The sequence below is a fragment of the Sturnira hondurensis genome, unplaced genomic scaffold (genome assembly GCF_014824575.4).
Source record: "Sturnira hondurensis isolate 20B ecotype Veracruz unplaced genomic scaffold, ASM1482457v3 Scaffold0001872, whole genome shotgun sequence".
Taxonomy (NCBI): Eukaryota; Metazoa; Chordata; class Mammalia; order Chiroptera; family Phyllostomidae; genus Sturnira; species Sturnira hondurensis.
Genome location: NW_028074503.1, coordinates 10,471,645 through 10,488,053, shown reverse-complemented (window position 1 = coordinate 10,488,053; position 16,409 = coordinate 10,471,645). Strand labels below are relative to the sequence as shown.

Genomic DNA, 16,409 nt, shown 5'->3' with positions numbered 1-16,409 from the left:
TATTAATTCTATTAATTGAGTTTTCATCTGGTCCACTTTTAACATTTCATGATCCTGCAGCCTTAGACTAAACTACAAATGTGAGTCCTATCAACAACCGCCTCTATGTACCACAATGCAGAGCAAATTACAACTACGATGAAAACTTCCATAGAACGTGGAGAAAGGAGAAGAAACCGTAGGATATGTATCATCTGCTGCTGGACAGAGTTAATGAAGTAAAGCAGAGAACCACTGAGTCTCATGGGCATCATCTCTTTGACCTGGTAGTGATGAGAATTCTATTGTCAACCAATATCAGCAAGCTCTCTGATACTGCTTGCTGGGATCATTTCTATTGCCAGGGAAACACGTAAAAGGACATTAGAGCATCTGACCCTGTGTGGGGAGAGAGAAGTGGTGTATCTCATTTGAAACTCACTTTTCATTGAAGTTACTGTGGTTCAAAAATGGCCTGAGGCTTTCTAAGGAATTAAGACATTCTGACCCATAGATTTTAATAAATTATAGACCTGTTATACAGGGTTTTTACTGGGCCTACAAGTCTAATAAATTCCAGTAGTCACCTGTCTATCAGTTTCATTGTAGGAGAACTTCCCAGAAGTAAATAGAGCAGGGCTGTTAAATTGAAAATCCAAATCAGGGCTACACTTAATAGATTTTGTTTGTCAGCCAAAACTGTGGGGGCAACACATACCCAGTTTACTCTGTTTGACAAACTTTGTCTCAGGACAAGGTGGAAGAAAGTTGGCTGGATTGGCAGAGAGCTCTTCTCTGTCTTCTAACATATCGCTGACCCCCAAACTGAATTCCAGTTCAGTGCGTATTGCAATGGCAGTGCCATTCTGTTTCTCAGGAAGGGAGCCAGCAACACTCCAGCAACCACACAGTGTTGTGGTTCAGGGAGTCAAGGTACTGCAAATCCCCCATTAATTCACATTTTGAATTATTCCTCCAGGATCTCACATTTTCTGTCAGCATTTCCATTTTATACACAGAAGGGGAAGTGAATCAGAGAAGGAGACTTCTGCCCCTCAGGCCAGCAAACGATTACTTACTTGATTTGGACCCCCAACATTCTCAATTCCCAACTCGTCTTTCTCTCTACCCATGCCCAGGAAGATCTCGATGGGAGCATGCACATTTTTTGTTGGCACTCAAGAAAATTCAACATTTGACTTACAAGTCTGGGTCAAATCAGGAAAGAAATTTGAACATACGCAGTAATTTGAAACTGAGAAAAGTTCATGTAAATAATGTTAACTAATACACTGGTATAAGAAATAGAGGAATCTAAAGAATAGAGGGATGAGTGCTCTCTTTCTCTACTAAAACTGGAACACTGTCTAGAACACCAGTATGGCAGCTATGCAAGGATGACATGCAAATTCATGAAGTGTCCCCCCCCTTTTTTTTAGGAATATAGGGTTGAAATAAAGTATCCAAAGAATGGCTCTACCACTACCACCACCACTAGGGCTAAGATCCTGACCTTGCCGGAGTGGTCCTAGCTGTGGCTCACTGGATGGCAGAGAAGTCCCTGTGGTGCCATGCTGTCAAAACTGGCTGAAAAACTATTTGTTCACAAAGAAGTATCTCATGGAAGGTATTCTGCTACAGTACCACCCAGAGAAATATTGGAGGAAGCCTCTGTATGCAGGGGGCTGTTGGCCACAGGGCACTGCAGAAGCTCTGGCTGGCCCTGTGAGCTACGGGAAACAAAACCCTTTTCCTCCAGCAATTTCTCTCTAGCGCCTTCTATTGGCAAATCTTACCATTGTGCCACCTGGCAAAAGAAAAATATTTAAAGGACCCATTTCATTTTCACAAAGGGGGCAAAAAGGAGTAAGTTTAGACTTGAGAATGAATAGATGAAGACTGACATACTGATACTGACCCATTGTTGACATTGTGCTCCTAAGTCCTCTAAAGCCTCTATGACTATATGCCTTGAGCCTTATATCTACATACAAAATCTTAAGTTCTTACCCCACACGCAATGCAGGAATCTTCACTTTTTTAAAAAATATTTTATTTATTTATTTTCAGAGAGAGGGGAAGGGAAGGAGAGAGGGAGAGAAATATCAACGTGTGGTTGCCTCTCATGTGTCCCCCACTGGGAACTGGGCTGCAACCCAGGCATGTTCCTTGATTGGGAATCAAACCTTGATCCTTTGCTTCGCAGGCCCACGCTCAATCCACTGAGCTACACCAGCCAGGGCAGGAATCTTCATTTTCATGCATCCCCAACCCAGCCACAGCTCAGCTACTTCTCCATTTTGTCTTATGATCTAAAGTAATGATCCCATTTCTGGTATTGATTTTTATATCACTTAAGACTCTTAGGTATAAATTACAGAGCCAAACTTGAACTAGATAAGGAGGTAATAAATTTTAAGGATTCAGAGATACAGCATGGAACCCACATCAGTTGTTAAATTTGGAGGGCGTTGCAAGTGATAGAAATAAATAGGTTTCTCCGGCTCACCCTATTCCAGTGGTAAAGCCTCTGAGAAAATGCATGTTTGAAACCAGAGGCTCAAAATATGTCAGGATTTAGTTTCTCACTTTCTCTTTACTCTGTTTTGCTTGGGTTGACGTTGGTCTCAGGCAAACTCTTCTCTCCTGGTAGTCCCCAAATGCTGAGTTGAGATCAAGATATTCAGTGTGAAAACAGCACCAACACTAAGAACTGCCTTCTCTTCCTAGGAGTTTCTTCGAAACCCCTTTAATTAAGTGATACTAGCCCAGATTGGTGACTGAAGTAATTATAAGAATGTATAACCACTGCATCTTGGGGGGGAAAAGCAGCAAACACAGCTGTGTGCCTTAAACTTCAACAGAAGTCTTGAGACCAGAGGACAGGAAAAATAGCAACAGGGAGGAGAGTTGTTCAGTCTCTATATTTAAATAATCTATTTTTGAAACCTTAAGGGTTTGCCAGTGAGATAATACTTCTTTCCTAAATTTCACCAACAATTGTAAGTTTCCACACTAAGTGGCATAGGAATATATACACACTGTGGTATTCGGTTTATGCGCATACCAATTTTGTTTGTGTTTATTGTGGTAAAAAATATATAACGTAAAAGTTACCATTTTAACTTTTTAAGAGTGAACCACAGTTGCGTTAACTATGATCCTTGTTATGCAACATATCTCTAGAACTCTGTCATCTTGCAGAACTGAAACTCTGTATCTATGGAAAAACTAACTCTCCTTTTCCCCCTCCCACTGGCCCCTGGCAACCACCGTTCTATTTTCTGTTTCTAAGAGTTTGACTACTTTATTTTTTTATATAAAGTTATTGTTTTTCTTTTTAAGGTAATTTTAAAATCAGAATGCCTCAAGGGTGAAACTTCTGTACAACAAACCCTTGAAATACTGTCAAAAGACAGTACGGTTCTGTATATGATTTGACCTTCTTACAGACATTATTATGAATATGTCAAAAGGACAAAGTGCTATATACTTAGAAGTTATCAAATAGAATGGAAATAAGAACTAAACATTTTCTTCATTTTATCTGTTTACTGGGGTTAAGTTTATTTGGCTACCTAGGTTAACTATGTAGCAAATTACTACACTGTATAATCTAGAGCAAATTAAACTCAGCAACTATTATATATAGAAAGTGCAGTTGTGCTTCAGAATTAGCACCATACTTCTAATATTATTGAATGAAGGCAAATTAATGCTGCTTTTCCTCTAACTGGACCGAATCTTTGCTTTAGAACTCTAAGGAAAGAAGTTGTTTAGTAATTTGGTTCACTTGGCAGGTATATCTCTAAAGAGAAAAGATGCATCTCCAGCTTGAAGACCTTATGCATTGAGAACATCTTGTCAATGCTTCCCAAACTACAATTTATTCACTAATTTATTCATCAGGTATTTATTGAGTGCCTATAGGTGCATAGCACTGTGTGCTAAGTTCTGGGGAAACAATAATGATCAAATTCAGAAATAGTGCTGCTCTCTTTAATTTTGTTCTCCATATAGACTTTGCTAGTGAGAAAAGAATATGCAGTCCTGGCTGGTGTAGCTCAGTGGATTGAGCACGGGCCTGCGAACCACATGATTATGGTTCGATTCCCAGTCAGGGCACATGCCTGGGTTGCAGGCCAGTTCCCAGCAGGGGACTCAAGAGAGGCAACCATACATTGATATTTTTATCCTTCTCTCCTTCCCTTTCCCTTTAAAGATAAATAAATAAAATCTTTTTAAAAAAACTTTAAAAAAATTAAAAAAGAATATGCAGAAGATCTAACATGAGTAGTCTGATCCATTTGTCAGCCATTCATTTTTCTATTCAACTAACATGTTATTCTGGAGTGAATGTTTGTGTCTCTCCAAGGTTCCTATGTTGAAACCCCAATCCCCAATAGGAGGGTATCTGGAGATAGGCCTGTGTTACCTGTGTAAGCAACCACTTCTCCAGCCTGTTATGATGAGAAGCACATGGTGACATATAAATGCCATGAGATCAAAGTAATCTGTAATTCCGAGCTGGACAACAGCTGCCTGGAGTATACCCAGGATCCACAGTATACCTTAGTTGAGTGCTGGGATTGGAGGTTTTGATAACCACAGCATGACCTGATCTGTCTTGACCAGTTGCTCCTTGGATTCACCTTTACTGAGCCTCTTATATGGTTGTTTTGTGGGCCATGATTAGCCTTAATCAAGACCCACATGGGGCTTTCTCTGAAATTTGTAGGATTAAAATACCAGGTTATTTTCTAGTGATAAGGTAAAAATAGGCATTTCTTAGCCTGACGGAGCTCAGATATAGGTGGCCCTCTTTAATGTCTTGTTTACTTCAATAAATATAGTCTAGATAACAACAGTAAGCCTTCCCAACTCATCCTGGTTCCCTCTCGGAATGTCACTCATCATAGGTCATGTCAATAATACTTATGTTCTGGTTTGTATCTCTTGTGAAAAATCTAAAAAGCTTTCATATGTTTGAGTGTATTCTGAACTGTGGTACAAATGACAGCTACAGCCACCTAAAAGTTAGTATGTATCAATATTTAGCAGAGAGTAAGAGTTCATCTACATTTTACCTAAATCTCAATGAAGTTCCAAGGGATTTCCTTGGAAGCAGAACCATGGTGATCAGTATTACTTTGGCCTAAATCAGGGTTACTAAACTTCAACACTGTTGACATGTGGGCCATGCCAGTTCTCTGTTGTGAGGGGGCTGTCGTGTACAACATAGAATGTTGAGCAGCATCCTTGACCTCTACCCACATCCCTAGCCAACAGCAATCCCAGTTAAGACTACAAAAAACATCTCTAGACACTGCCAAATGTTCCCTGAGAGGCTTACATGAAGGCATATTTTGGTGATAAATATTGTTGAATGATGACAATTTTGAAAGCTTATTTGGTCTGTGTAAAAAATTATCAAGATGAATATTTAAGAATAGACACAATAGATATTTTAATGAAATTAATGGTCCTGCCATTCTTTATTTCTCACAATACATATTTACAGAAGAAAAAAGAACTGTACATTTTAAATTCTGATCATTATACAGATTTCTTTTTGCAGCTGCATAAGAAAAGAATTGATCTCAATGACTTTTTAAAATAACTGCAATGCTTAAAGGTACAAATTATATAATAAACATTCAATAACTGGAGTAAGCTCACTTCAAAATGAAAGACACTTAGCACCCAGTAAAAGTAATGAAGCAACATGGTTGGAGCCACAGTATGTTAGGAGATCTGACCTAGAGCTATCTTTACCATAGATTCACAGATTCACAGTCCAGCTTTCAACCTGCATTATAAAAACTTGGATGAAAGAATACATGAAAGGAAAATCTCCATAAGTTTTTGTAGGGTTAGAAGAATTTAGCTTTCGAAGAATAACAAGTGAATCAGATTTCCTTTCTAAGGCCTTGAAAAAGTTGCATCTGAGGCACTATTAACAAAGTGGAATTTTTCATTGTCAATAGCTTCATATATTGGTTTTCATGTTTTTAAACAATGAATTTTAAGTTCCTTTTTATCAGAAGTTAAAGGCACAGTAAAACAAGGAATATTTGCACTTGGCCATTTTAGAACTCAAAATAATTCCAAAGGCAAAATAATTCAGGCGTCCAGCACCTAATTTTTCCTGTAGGTGACAAAATTATCAAGCGAGGAATCCAGGCAGGATGCAGGATTGCTGCACTGAGGTCAACGGTGGTAGGTGACTTAAAGCTTTACTTAAAACACGGTATTTAAAGTTTTAAAGGTTTTTCAAGTTTCACAGATTTAAAGTGGACTTTTGTATTGCTCTAAATTAACAAAGATTTATTTTCTGGATAGTTAGTACTAATGCTCAGAAGTATATTTCTTTTACTTTTCAGGGACTAGATTTTCAGTCTGATGATTACTTCTGAAAAGTTCCTCTCCTTTTGCAATTGTCCAACAGGTTTGGCTTTATTGGATAATCCATCCAAATTGGAGGAAGAGAGGTTGTGAAACTAAAAATCTGTTGTCACTTGTTCACAGATGTGGAGTCAGTATCTAACCAGAAGGACATAAAGCCCTCTAAACTTCATTAGCTTTATGTTTTTTAATCACCTTGTAGTAGAAGGCCAAATTGTAAGTTAAGACTTTTAAGAAGTAATGGATAGTTTATTATAGATATTTTGGGCACCATGACTGTGTGTAAAAAAACAAAAAAGTTTATAAATAATTATAATTTTAAAGCTAACTGCAGCCAAATAACATTTTAACTAGTTTAATGGTTTGATTTTCAGATGGAAACGTTATGCTTTTTTCTGGATTCATCATTACAGAGTCAGGTATGAAAAACAGAGCTATCAAATAAGGACGGGTGGCAAGCACTGAACATAGTTACTTGAGAAACTAAGACTAAATGGGGGATAGAGTATAGTATGTTATACCATACCAATATGTTCTGAAAATGTTGATATAGTACAACTTAAAAAAATAGGGAATGGGGAGAGCAAATAAAAAATGTTTGTTTTAATTAAATATTGGCGGTGGTTGTATTAGTGCTGTTGTTCTGAGACAGTTGCGTGTGTAAGGTAGATAAAGAAATGAGTATCTATAGGATATTCTAATTCTGTTGTGGCCTATGTCTTGAAAGCTAAGATTCTCAGTATAGAAAAATGGAGACAGTTGAAATAGAAAGGGTAGGTAAAAACCCTGTAGTACTCAGTTTGATTTGAAAGTATCAAAATAAACTCATGAAGCAATTTTTCTTTAAAAGACAAAGATATTCCTAGCTTTCTCCCAGACACAATGGCAAGCCTAGTTGCAATGATCATAACGGCCCCAATTATAGTTTTGAAATACCACTTCTCACTGAAAATGTCCAGGCTTCTTTGGGAAATGGCCAATTCCAGGTCTGGGGGAGGAAACATACAATCTGAGCCTGGAATATTCTGTCATACGAGACAGCAAGGAAGCTATTAAAGATTGCTAGAGTAATGTCAAAAGGCCTCAGAGACAACATGATGAGGCACCCAGTGGACAAAGATGGGACAATTTGAGCTTTAATAAGGTAATATTTAAAATGGATTAAACTCTATGAAATGTGTTTGAATCTATGAGTTCACAATACTTTAAAAAAAGTGATCACTAGAAGATGACAGGAAGCAATTTTATCTTGAAAACTGGTAAATAAAGGGAAAAATTCAAACATTTGTTTTCCCTTTTCTATATGAATATCGCCACTAAATAACCAAATCATAAATGTGGGTAAACATCTCTTTACAAAAATGTTTCAAGTAACAAACAAAAGAAATGACAGAGTATTCTCCAGCCCACAATAAATCAATGGATCTAAGTAAGCACTATCAGTTTGTGCTGATGTCACAAACAGAGAGAAGCAGACATTTACATGCCCTCTGATGAAAGGACACATCATGACCTATACAGTCTTGCCAAAGTCTTTTCAAACCTCTGCATCCCTGTGTCAATATGCAGAGGACAGAGGAAGACACTAAGTTATGCCATGAGTTTGCAATCAGTAATACTGATAGAGACTGTGGGAAACTCTGGAAGTCGTAAAACCAGGTTCTTCCACAGACAGATTTAAAAAAAAAAAAGAAAGAAAGAAGGAGGAACATGTAGATTAAAAAGGAATGGTATTATTATCTGTTAACAATTTTCAGAGGATAAAATAAAAGAATTAGTGTGTAGAGAATCACACTCGGGTAACAGTACTAAAGAAATGCAAAGAAGTGATTAACTGTTGAAATCGATGTAGTGGTTACTTTCGTGGGGCTGGTGGAGAGGGTTGTGAACTGTCACAGGACACAGAGGACACCCAGGGTGTCTGGCAGAGAACTATCATTATCTGTGAGGGTTCTCTATTACAATGTAATGAACTATACATTTCCTGTTTGGTTTTCAGTATTTATCTTTTATAATTTTTCTAAAGGGTAAAAGGAAAATAATATCAAAGCCCTTTGGGTTTTCCACTAAAAATTATGGAATTGAATACTTCTACTGTAAATATGAGCTGATGATTCTTAAGAAATTGCCTACATTATAGAAATATTTCTAAATAATAAGCTACAAATATTTGAAAAATATAATATTAACTTCTTATGTGTGCAGTTATAAAAAGTAAAAGAACTAAGCATACACTCCTAACACAAAATTAATTTTGTTACATTATGTTATACAATTGGGTTAAATGGACTTCATTAATGTCCAAAATTTTCCTTTCCTACCATACAAGGTTATTAATGTTATTCTATTAGTGATTAGAACATGAACATTAAAACAGATTTCACATTTCCTTGGATGTCCACAATTTTTTCACTTCCTTTTTACAGAGAACAAAGGTTAGTTATCCTGCCCAACCATGGTGGCATTTATTATTACACAGCATTATACACAGTGTTATCCAATGGGCCAATACAGATCCTTCACCCATAAATCCCAGTCTTATGTTCTCTCTCATATATTAATGGCTGATGGAGACTATTTTTTGTTGTTAAGTAAGAAACTCAGGAATGTGAAACAGACTTAAACCATCAAAATGAAAGCAGTTTAAAATGCAAATAACAACATGGACAAACATAACTGTTGTACACTTTTCCCATCAAACATTGACAATTTCCCTCCAACTGTTCAAGCAGCATCTTCACAAGTGGTGCAATTGTATGTTTTGCTTCCTTTTCCTTTCAATAACACTATGTGGTGTTTGAGTGATTCACATATTCCAGAAGTGACCGGTCCAATACCCTTCGAATAAGCGCTTCCTCAATTATATTAAAATCCTACAAGTAAGAAAAATAATTAGAAACAATCAGAGACAGTTTTCACAAACTGAAAGAGGAGGGTCGTTATAATTCCTCCTTTTGCCAGAAACTAAAGCCCTAAGTTTAGTGACCTGTCTGAACTTCCACAAAAAAATGTCAAAGAACATAGGACTTTTGCTTGGGGGCCAGCACATTTTCTACTTCATTTTACTGCCTACAAATTAGCCAGTTATGGTCATAGTAAAACAGTCTTGATTTGGAATTTAAAGCTCTTTAAGTCTGATCTAATGAGCAGTTTTTGGTCAACATTACAAATCCTGGTCAGAGTGCTAGGTTCCACATAAACATGTAATGTGGAGTATAGTTAAGACATTTCCACATGATTCACCAGTGGTACTACTAGATAATCTAGCTGAAAACAAAACTCTCTTTCCTTTGCCTTCCTATGGTCAAAACGGCATTCAAAACTTTGTCAGCACAGCCCTGGCTGGTGTAGCTCAGTGGATTGAGCACAGGCCTGCGAACCAAAGGATCATGGTTTGATTCCCAGTCAGGGCGCATGTCTGGGTTGCAGGCCAGTTCCCAGCAGGGGACACGCAAGAGGCAAGCATACATTGATATTTCTCTTCCACTCTCCTTCCCTTCCCCTCTAAAGATAAATAAATAAAACCTTAAAATAAAACAAACTTTGGCAGCACATTACAAAACAAAAACTATTAACAGCCCTATCCCTTGCAACCCACCTCCTCTTCCTCAAAAAAAAAAAAAACCCAACCAAACAAACAAAAAACTAGAAGCTAAAAGAAAGGGAGGGAGGAAAAAGGTAAAAAGACAAAAAAGTAAATCTCTCTTTGAAGACCATTCTGAAATATAACCATAAGGACAGATAAAATTCAAAGGACAGCCAGAAAGAATGGAAGAGCATAAGATCTGGGGTTTGATACTGGTTGTTTCTTAGGCAATTTATTAACATTTGAATTTCAGATATTTCATACCTACGTGAGGTATAATAACACAGTACTCCCTTGATGGAAGTTGTTGCAAGGAATAAAATGAGATAATCCACATAAAGTGCTTAGCATAGTACTTGGTAGCTGAGAAAACAAAACAAAAAAAAATCCAAACAAAGAACACTGTTTTATCCTTACTTCCATATCAAGAATATAGTTTTGAGTGGGTGGAAAGTGTTCTCATCAAAGTGGCTTCATCCTAATAAGCCCTGAATCTGTACTTTGAAAGATGTTATGAATGGACTGGATGTGCACAGCCAGAATCGGTAATGGAATCAAGCTGGCTTTTATATTCTTAATCATTTTTTACTGTTATTCTATTATAGTTGTTCCAATTTACCCCTTTGCCCTTGCCTGCCCATCCCACACCTCCCTGCCTTCCAAGTCAATTCCTACACTGTTGTCCATGTCTGTGGGTCACTCATACATGTTCTTTGACCTAGTCCCTTCCCCTTCCTTCCACCATTGTCCCCCTCAGCCTGGCTTTTAGAATATCTTATGGAGCTAAAAGAAGAAAAAGTCCCATGTGCTGTGAAAAATGAGAACACATAGCCCGGAACCAAGCTCTGTCACTGAGGCCTTGTGTACTTTAGGGACCAGATGACATCATTTGAGAGAGGGAGCAGAAGCTGCTATACAGCCTCTGTGGTGTAGCTTGTTCAATTTTTCAAGTATTCCTTATATCCCATTTGTTCTGTCCCCCTTGCAAATGTGCCTAACATTCATGCCCACACTGAGTATATCACTTTACACGCATTATCTCATTGAACCTCAAAAGCTTTGGGGGGTAGGTGTTTTTACTCCCTTCACTTAACAAATCAACAAAGAGAGGCTCAGAGGTTAAAGGGTCTGCCCAAGGTCACACAGTTGTGACAGACCTGTTACTTAAATCTAGGTCAGAGCCTACATTGCTTCTTGTATTGAATCTGGATAACTATAGCATGCAAATCAGAAAGCAAGGAGAAAATTTTCAAATGACAGTCTTTAACAATTATTAAATTCTATCTTGAAATAGCATAAAAAAGGTCAGGAGAAATTATATGCAAATTAGAATTAGCTGTTACCACTTCATGTATTTACATAAAAGTTAACAATAAAATATTCTATTTCAGAACACAGCTTTGGTGATTTCCCCCCATAATAAGGCTCAAAGGGACTCAGAGGACAATACATTACCCTCACAGGGCAACACATGGACCAAAGTACAACAAAGCTATGTTAACTTTTTGCTTATTATTCTCATTTCTGATCATGGGAAATATTCGTAAGTACCAGGGCTATTCATACAATACCTAACTTTTCTTGCCTTTTACAAAAAATCTTAATATAACAAGACTGGCCATACTTGTTAGTTACTGATGGGTAGATGATGGGGGTTTATTATACTATTCTTTCTGTCTACTTTTGCATAAGTTTAATATTTTTCATAACCAACTTTTTAGGTTTAAAAAGTTCAGTAAGTGAGTTTCGTGTTTTATAAAATTTAAATAAGAAATAATGCCTGAATGTTCTACACTGATAATGTCATATCTGTTAATAGCCATTCAATGTACCATAAAAGCAACTCGAAGCAGAGCAAATTCTCTGAGTCATTTCATTACTGATGTGATTTCATCTCAGCTATATAAGTTTTCAAGTTCATAAAAATTATAACTACATATGGAGTAGAGTAGAAACAAATAATCTGAAGGTGAATGTGGCTGTTTATACAATGGATAATTATATAGATCACAAAGAAAATAATTTTGTCTAAGGCAGATAACTATTTTAATATTAATACCCAAATTTATAAAACACTGTATTTTTATGATTTCTTGCTTAATGCTAATACTTGACACTTTGGCTATATACACATTTCTTCCTAATTTTGTCCACCAGGATTACAAAGGTAAGCTTAACACAGACAGCATAAAGAGAATGTAAAAGGAAAAATATATACTTACTATGAAATCGTCATAAAATAGAGTGTGACTGACTTGCAAATGTCTTATTAAACTGCCATTGATGCTGTTTGAATTCTCATTAGGCATTAAACGGCAAAGTGGGCAGAACTGGAAACATATAAGACCAAGAGTTCAAGAAAGGATTTAAAACAATCATTAATGTCAATTAAATACTGCCATTTGTGACAACATAGATGAGCCCTGAGAATATGTGAAACAAAGTAAGTCAGAGAAAGGTAAGAACCATATGACTTCACTCATATGTGAGACAAACACCTGAAGCTTGTAGACACAGAAAACAGCATGGTGGTTACCAGAGGGAAGGAGTGAAGAATAAAGGGGGCCAAATATACAGTGACCGAGGACGATTTGACTTTGGGTGGTGGGCACACAATATGATAGTCAGATCACGTATCATAGAAATCTGGACTTGAAACCTATATAATATTAACCAATGTCACTTCAATAAATTTAATGAAAAATTAACCATTCTATAAAATGAATTTTAACTTGATGAACCTATTGGCCATACCTCACTATTATGTTTTAAAATTGAACATTAAAGCAACATTGAACAAATAAAACTGCATTTACTCTTATATGCATTTCCTGCATGTAATTTTGTATAGCTTATTTCCATATTTATCAACTGACTAAACAATATTACAGTTAGTAGATACACTGTAATGTACTAATTACATTAATACTTATTACATTAGTCACTTACCTCTTGAAATAAGTTTTTTGTATGTGGATATTTTATTATTACAAATGACATTATAGTGTTTATCTTCCGGGGATTACCTTCTTAGGATAAGTGACCAGAAATGGAGACTTGTAATCAAAGATTATGAACACTTATGATTCATAATATCTACTGCTTTAAAGTTTTAATTGCCACTGGCAATATAGATAACATACCAGCATCAGTTACTAGTATTTATAGTATTTTCCCAATTTAATAGCTATTAATAACTCTTCAACAAAACCTTTCATTTTGAAATATTTATAAACTCCCAAGAAATTGTGGGTTTTCCCAAATGGTAACATCTTACATAACTATAGTACCTCATCAAAATCAGGAAATTGGCAATGAATTAGACTACAGACCTTCCTGAGGCTTCACCAGTTTTTGCATGAATTCATTTTAGCGTATGTGTGTGTGTGTGTGTGTGTGTGTGTGTGTGTGGTCCTATGAAATTTTACCACTCCGATTCATACAACCATCCACACAATCAAGACACAGAAGTGTGCTGTCACTACAAAGGAACTCCCTAATGCTACCCCTTGACTTCTTCTCTCCATACCCTGGTGTCCACTGATGTTTTCTGCCTCTTAATTTCATCATTTTAGAGTTATATAAATCAAATTATACCGTATTAATCTTGTGAGATTGGCTTTTTTTCACTGAGCATAACGACCTTCAGATTCCTCCAAGTTGCTGTGCATATCAACAGTTCCTAACTTTTTCGTTGTTAGTGGTAAATAGTTCATGGTTTGGATGTACCTATGTTTATCCATTTACTTTCTGAAGGACATTTGTTCTTTGCAGTTTGGGGCTGTTACAAACAAAGCTGCAATGAGTATTTGTATACAGACTTTGCATAAACATGCTTTTATTTCTCTAGGATAAATTTCCAGAAGTCTGACTGTTGATCACATGGCAGTGTTATAGTTAACTTGGTAAAAAAAAAATCTGCCAAACTTATTTTCCAGAGTAGCTATCCCATTTTACATCCCACCTACAATGTGTGAATTATCCAGTTTTTCCTCATTTTTGCCAGCATTTGGTACTGTCAATATTTTTTATTTTAGTCATTTTGATAGATGTGTAGTGGTATTTCATCATGGTTTTAATTTGCATTTCCCCAATGGCTAATAAAATGACTCTTTTAACTTATGCTTCTTTATTACATTTTAACCTAGGCTTGTGTTTTTTAAATTCCATTTCTTCATGTTTTCACTTTTTAAAATGTGAAATGCAGAATCATTACTGACTGCCAAGTATGTGTTAGCATTAAATTAGGTGCTAGTCTCAATTGATCCTAACAACAATCATTAATTATTACCCTTATTTTGTTGAGGAACCCAATTTCAGGGAGGAACTGCCAATATACGGGCTTCTGAGAATCCATAAAATGTACAAAAATCTGATAGGAACCTACGGCCTTGGATTATCAGTGTACTAGATGTTAGCATCTAATGCGGGTACAGCAGGACACATTTTCCAAGGCCCCTCACACCAAATACGAAAGATACGGAATGGATCCGATGCTGCTCCATGGATACACACAGCCAAGCCATCCAGTCCCAGGCCCTCTGAACTGGTCCTAATCAGGTTTCTCAAAATGCCACCCCTCCCTGATCCCCTTAAGGATAAGGGTAGTAACAGAGAACACGACTGATGGGGACAGTCAACCTTCCAGTTCATCAAACTTTGCTTTTCCCCCCATTTTTGTACTGTTAAAGGGGATCCGATAAAGAATATCATTCTCGATAGAGGCCCTTGAAACCCTTCATTGTGATTGAGGTATATTTTATATTGTAAAAGTTGAGATCTCTTTCTAAAGTGTGTACATGACTGATTTGATAAAGAACAGAAAAATTGGATGGGGGAATTTATTTTTTTCTGGTACCCTCTTTCTTCTCAGGTTCTAAAAGCACAGATGCCATGCAACATCGTATTTTACTGTTGAGGGATTTCGGTTGCCAAGTACTGTCCACATATGTCATCTAATAGCAGTGGCCCTTCATGAGTTGCATATTCTGTCAAGACCTGAGACCTGAGGATGAATTCTCAGAGTGCAAGGGTATCCTATCCTAACAGTGTGTCAGGATACAAACATCTCAAGATGCAAAGGATCCAACCCTTTGGCACATCCACGAAAAGGACCCTCAGCTCTGTCTGTGGTTTAGATTAACTTCCACAGCAACTCAGCCAATTATAGAACACTTTCCCTATGATGGCAAATGCCATCTGGGGAAGGAAATTAAAGACGACTGAATCCAACAACAAAAGAAAAGAGATAGGCACCAAAAATAATCACAGGTAAGTACACAACCAGAATCAAGGTAGGAGCTTAAAAGCAAATCTAATGAAAAACTTTCTCACTTGCAAAACACCTCTGCACATACACCCTCTCTGCCCAGTTAAGTCACAGAAACTACTCATAGAGATAAACTGCTACAGAGATGAGTAGTTCAGGGGCCTGACCAGGTAGCTCACTTGGTTACAGTGTTATCCTGATACACCAAGGTTGTGGGGTTGATCCCATCAGGACACATACAAGAACCAACCAAAGAATGCATAAATTAGTCAAACAACAAATGGATGTTTCTCTCATGCTTTCTCTCTCTCTCCCTAAAACCAATAAATAAAAAAATTGTTTTAATTAACACAATTATTAAAACAAACAAAGAGATGGGCATCCTAAGAAAGTAAGATTTAAGCTGAGTTCTAAAAGACAAATAAGAGCCAAGCAGTGACAGCCCTGGCTGGCGTAGCTCAGCGGATTGAGCACGGGCCTGCGAACCAGAGGATCGAGGTTCGATTCCCAGTCAGGGCACATGCCTGGGTTGCAGGCTGGTTCCCTGCAGGTCAACTCCCAGCAGGGGACACACAAAAGGCAACCATACATTGATGTTTCTCTCTCTCTCTCTCCTTCCCCTTTAAATGTAAATAAATAAATAAAATCTTTAAAAAAAAAAAAAGAGCCAAGCAGTGACAGAAAGAGCACTTTTGCAGAGAGAACAGTCAGAAAGAATGGTTCTTGCTAAAATATCTTCTCTTTACCAGATAAAATACCAACTTTCTCTCAAGTGGTCTCACAATTCAATCTGAAGCATGCTGTTTGTGTCATATGCCTCCTTTGAGTCTAAATTCCACGGATATGCCCTGGCTGGTATGGCTAAGTGGACTGAGCATGGGCCTGTGAACCAAAGAATCATGGTTCAATTCCCAGTCAGGGCACATGCCTGGGTTGTGGGCTAGGTCCCCAGGAAGAGGATTGCAACAGGCAACCACACAGCCCTGGCTGGTGTAGCTCAGTGTATTGAGCATGGGCCTGTGAACCAAAGAATCATGGTTCAATTCCCAGTCAGGGCACATGCCTGGGTTGCAGGCTGTTTCCAGCAGGGAATACACGAGGGGCAACTGTACATTGATATTTCTCTCCCTCTTTCCTTCCCTTCCCCTTTAAAGATAAATAAATAAAATA

The 16,409-nt window shown here is 37.3% G+C and overlaps 1 protein-coding gene across 1 annotated transcript in view; it reads right to left on the bottom strand.

Moving 5' to 3' along the window:
- Positions 1–5,442: 5,442 nt before the first annotated feature.
- Positions 5,443–16,409, bottom strand: part of RNF125 (ring finger protein 125) — a 33,593-nt gene continuing 22,626 nt past the window's right edge. Inside the window, exons 5-6 of the mRNA XM_037032548.1 lie at positions 12,193–12,300; positions 5,443–9,257 (exon numbers count right to left, since the gene is read on the bottom strand). Of these exons, the coding sequence (XP_036888443.1) occupies positions 9,171–9,257; positions 12,193–12,300 (195 nt within the window). The 3' untranslated portion in view covers positions 5,443–9,170. The remainder of the gene's footprint in view (positions 9,258–12,192; positions 12,301–16,409) is intronic.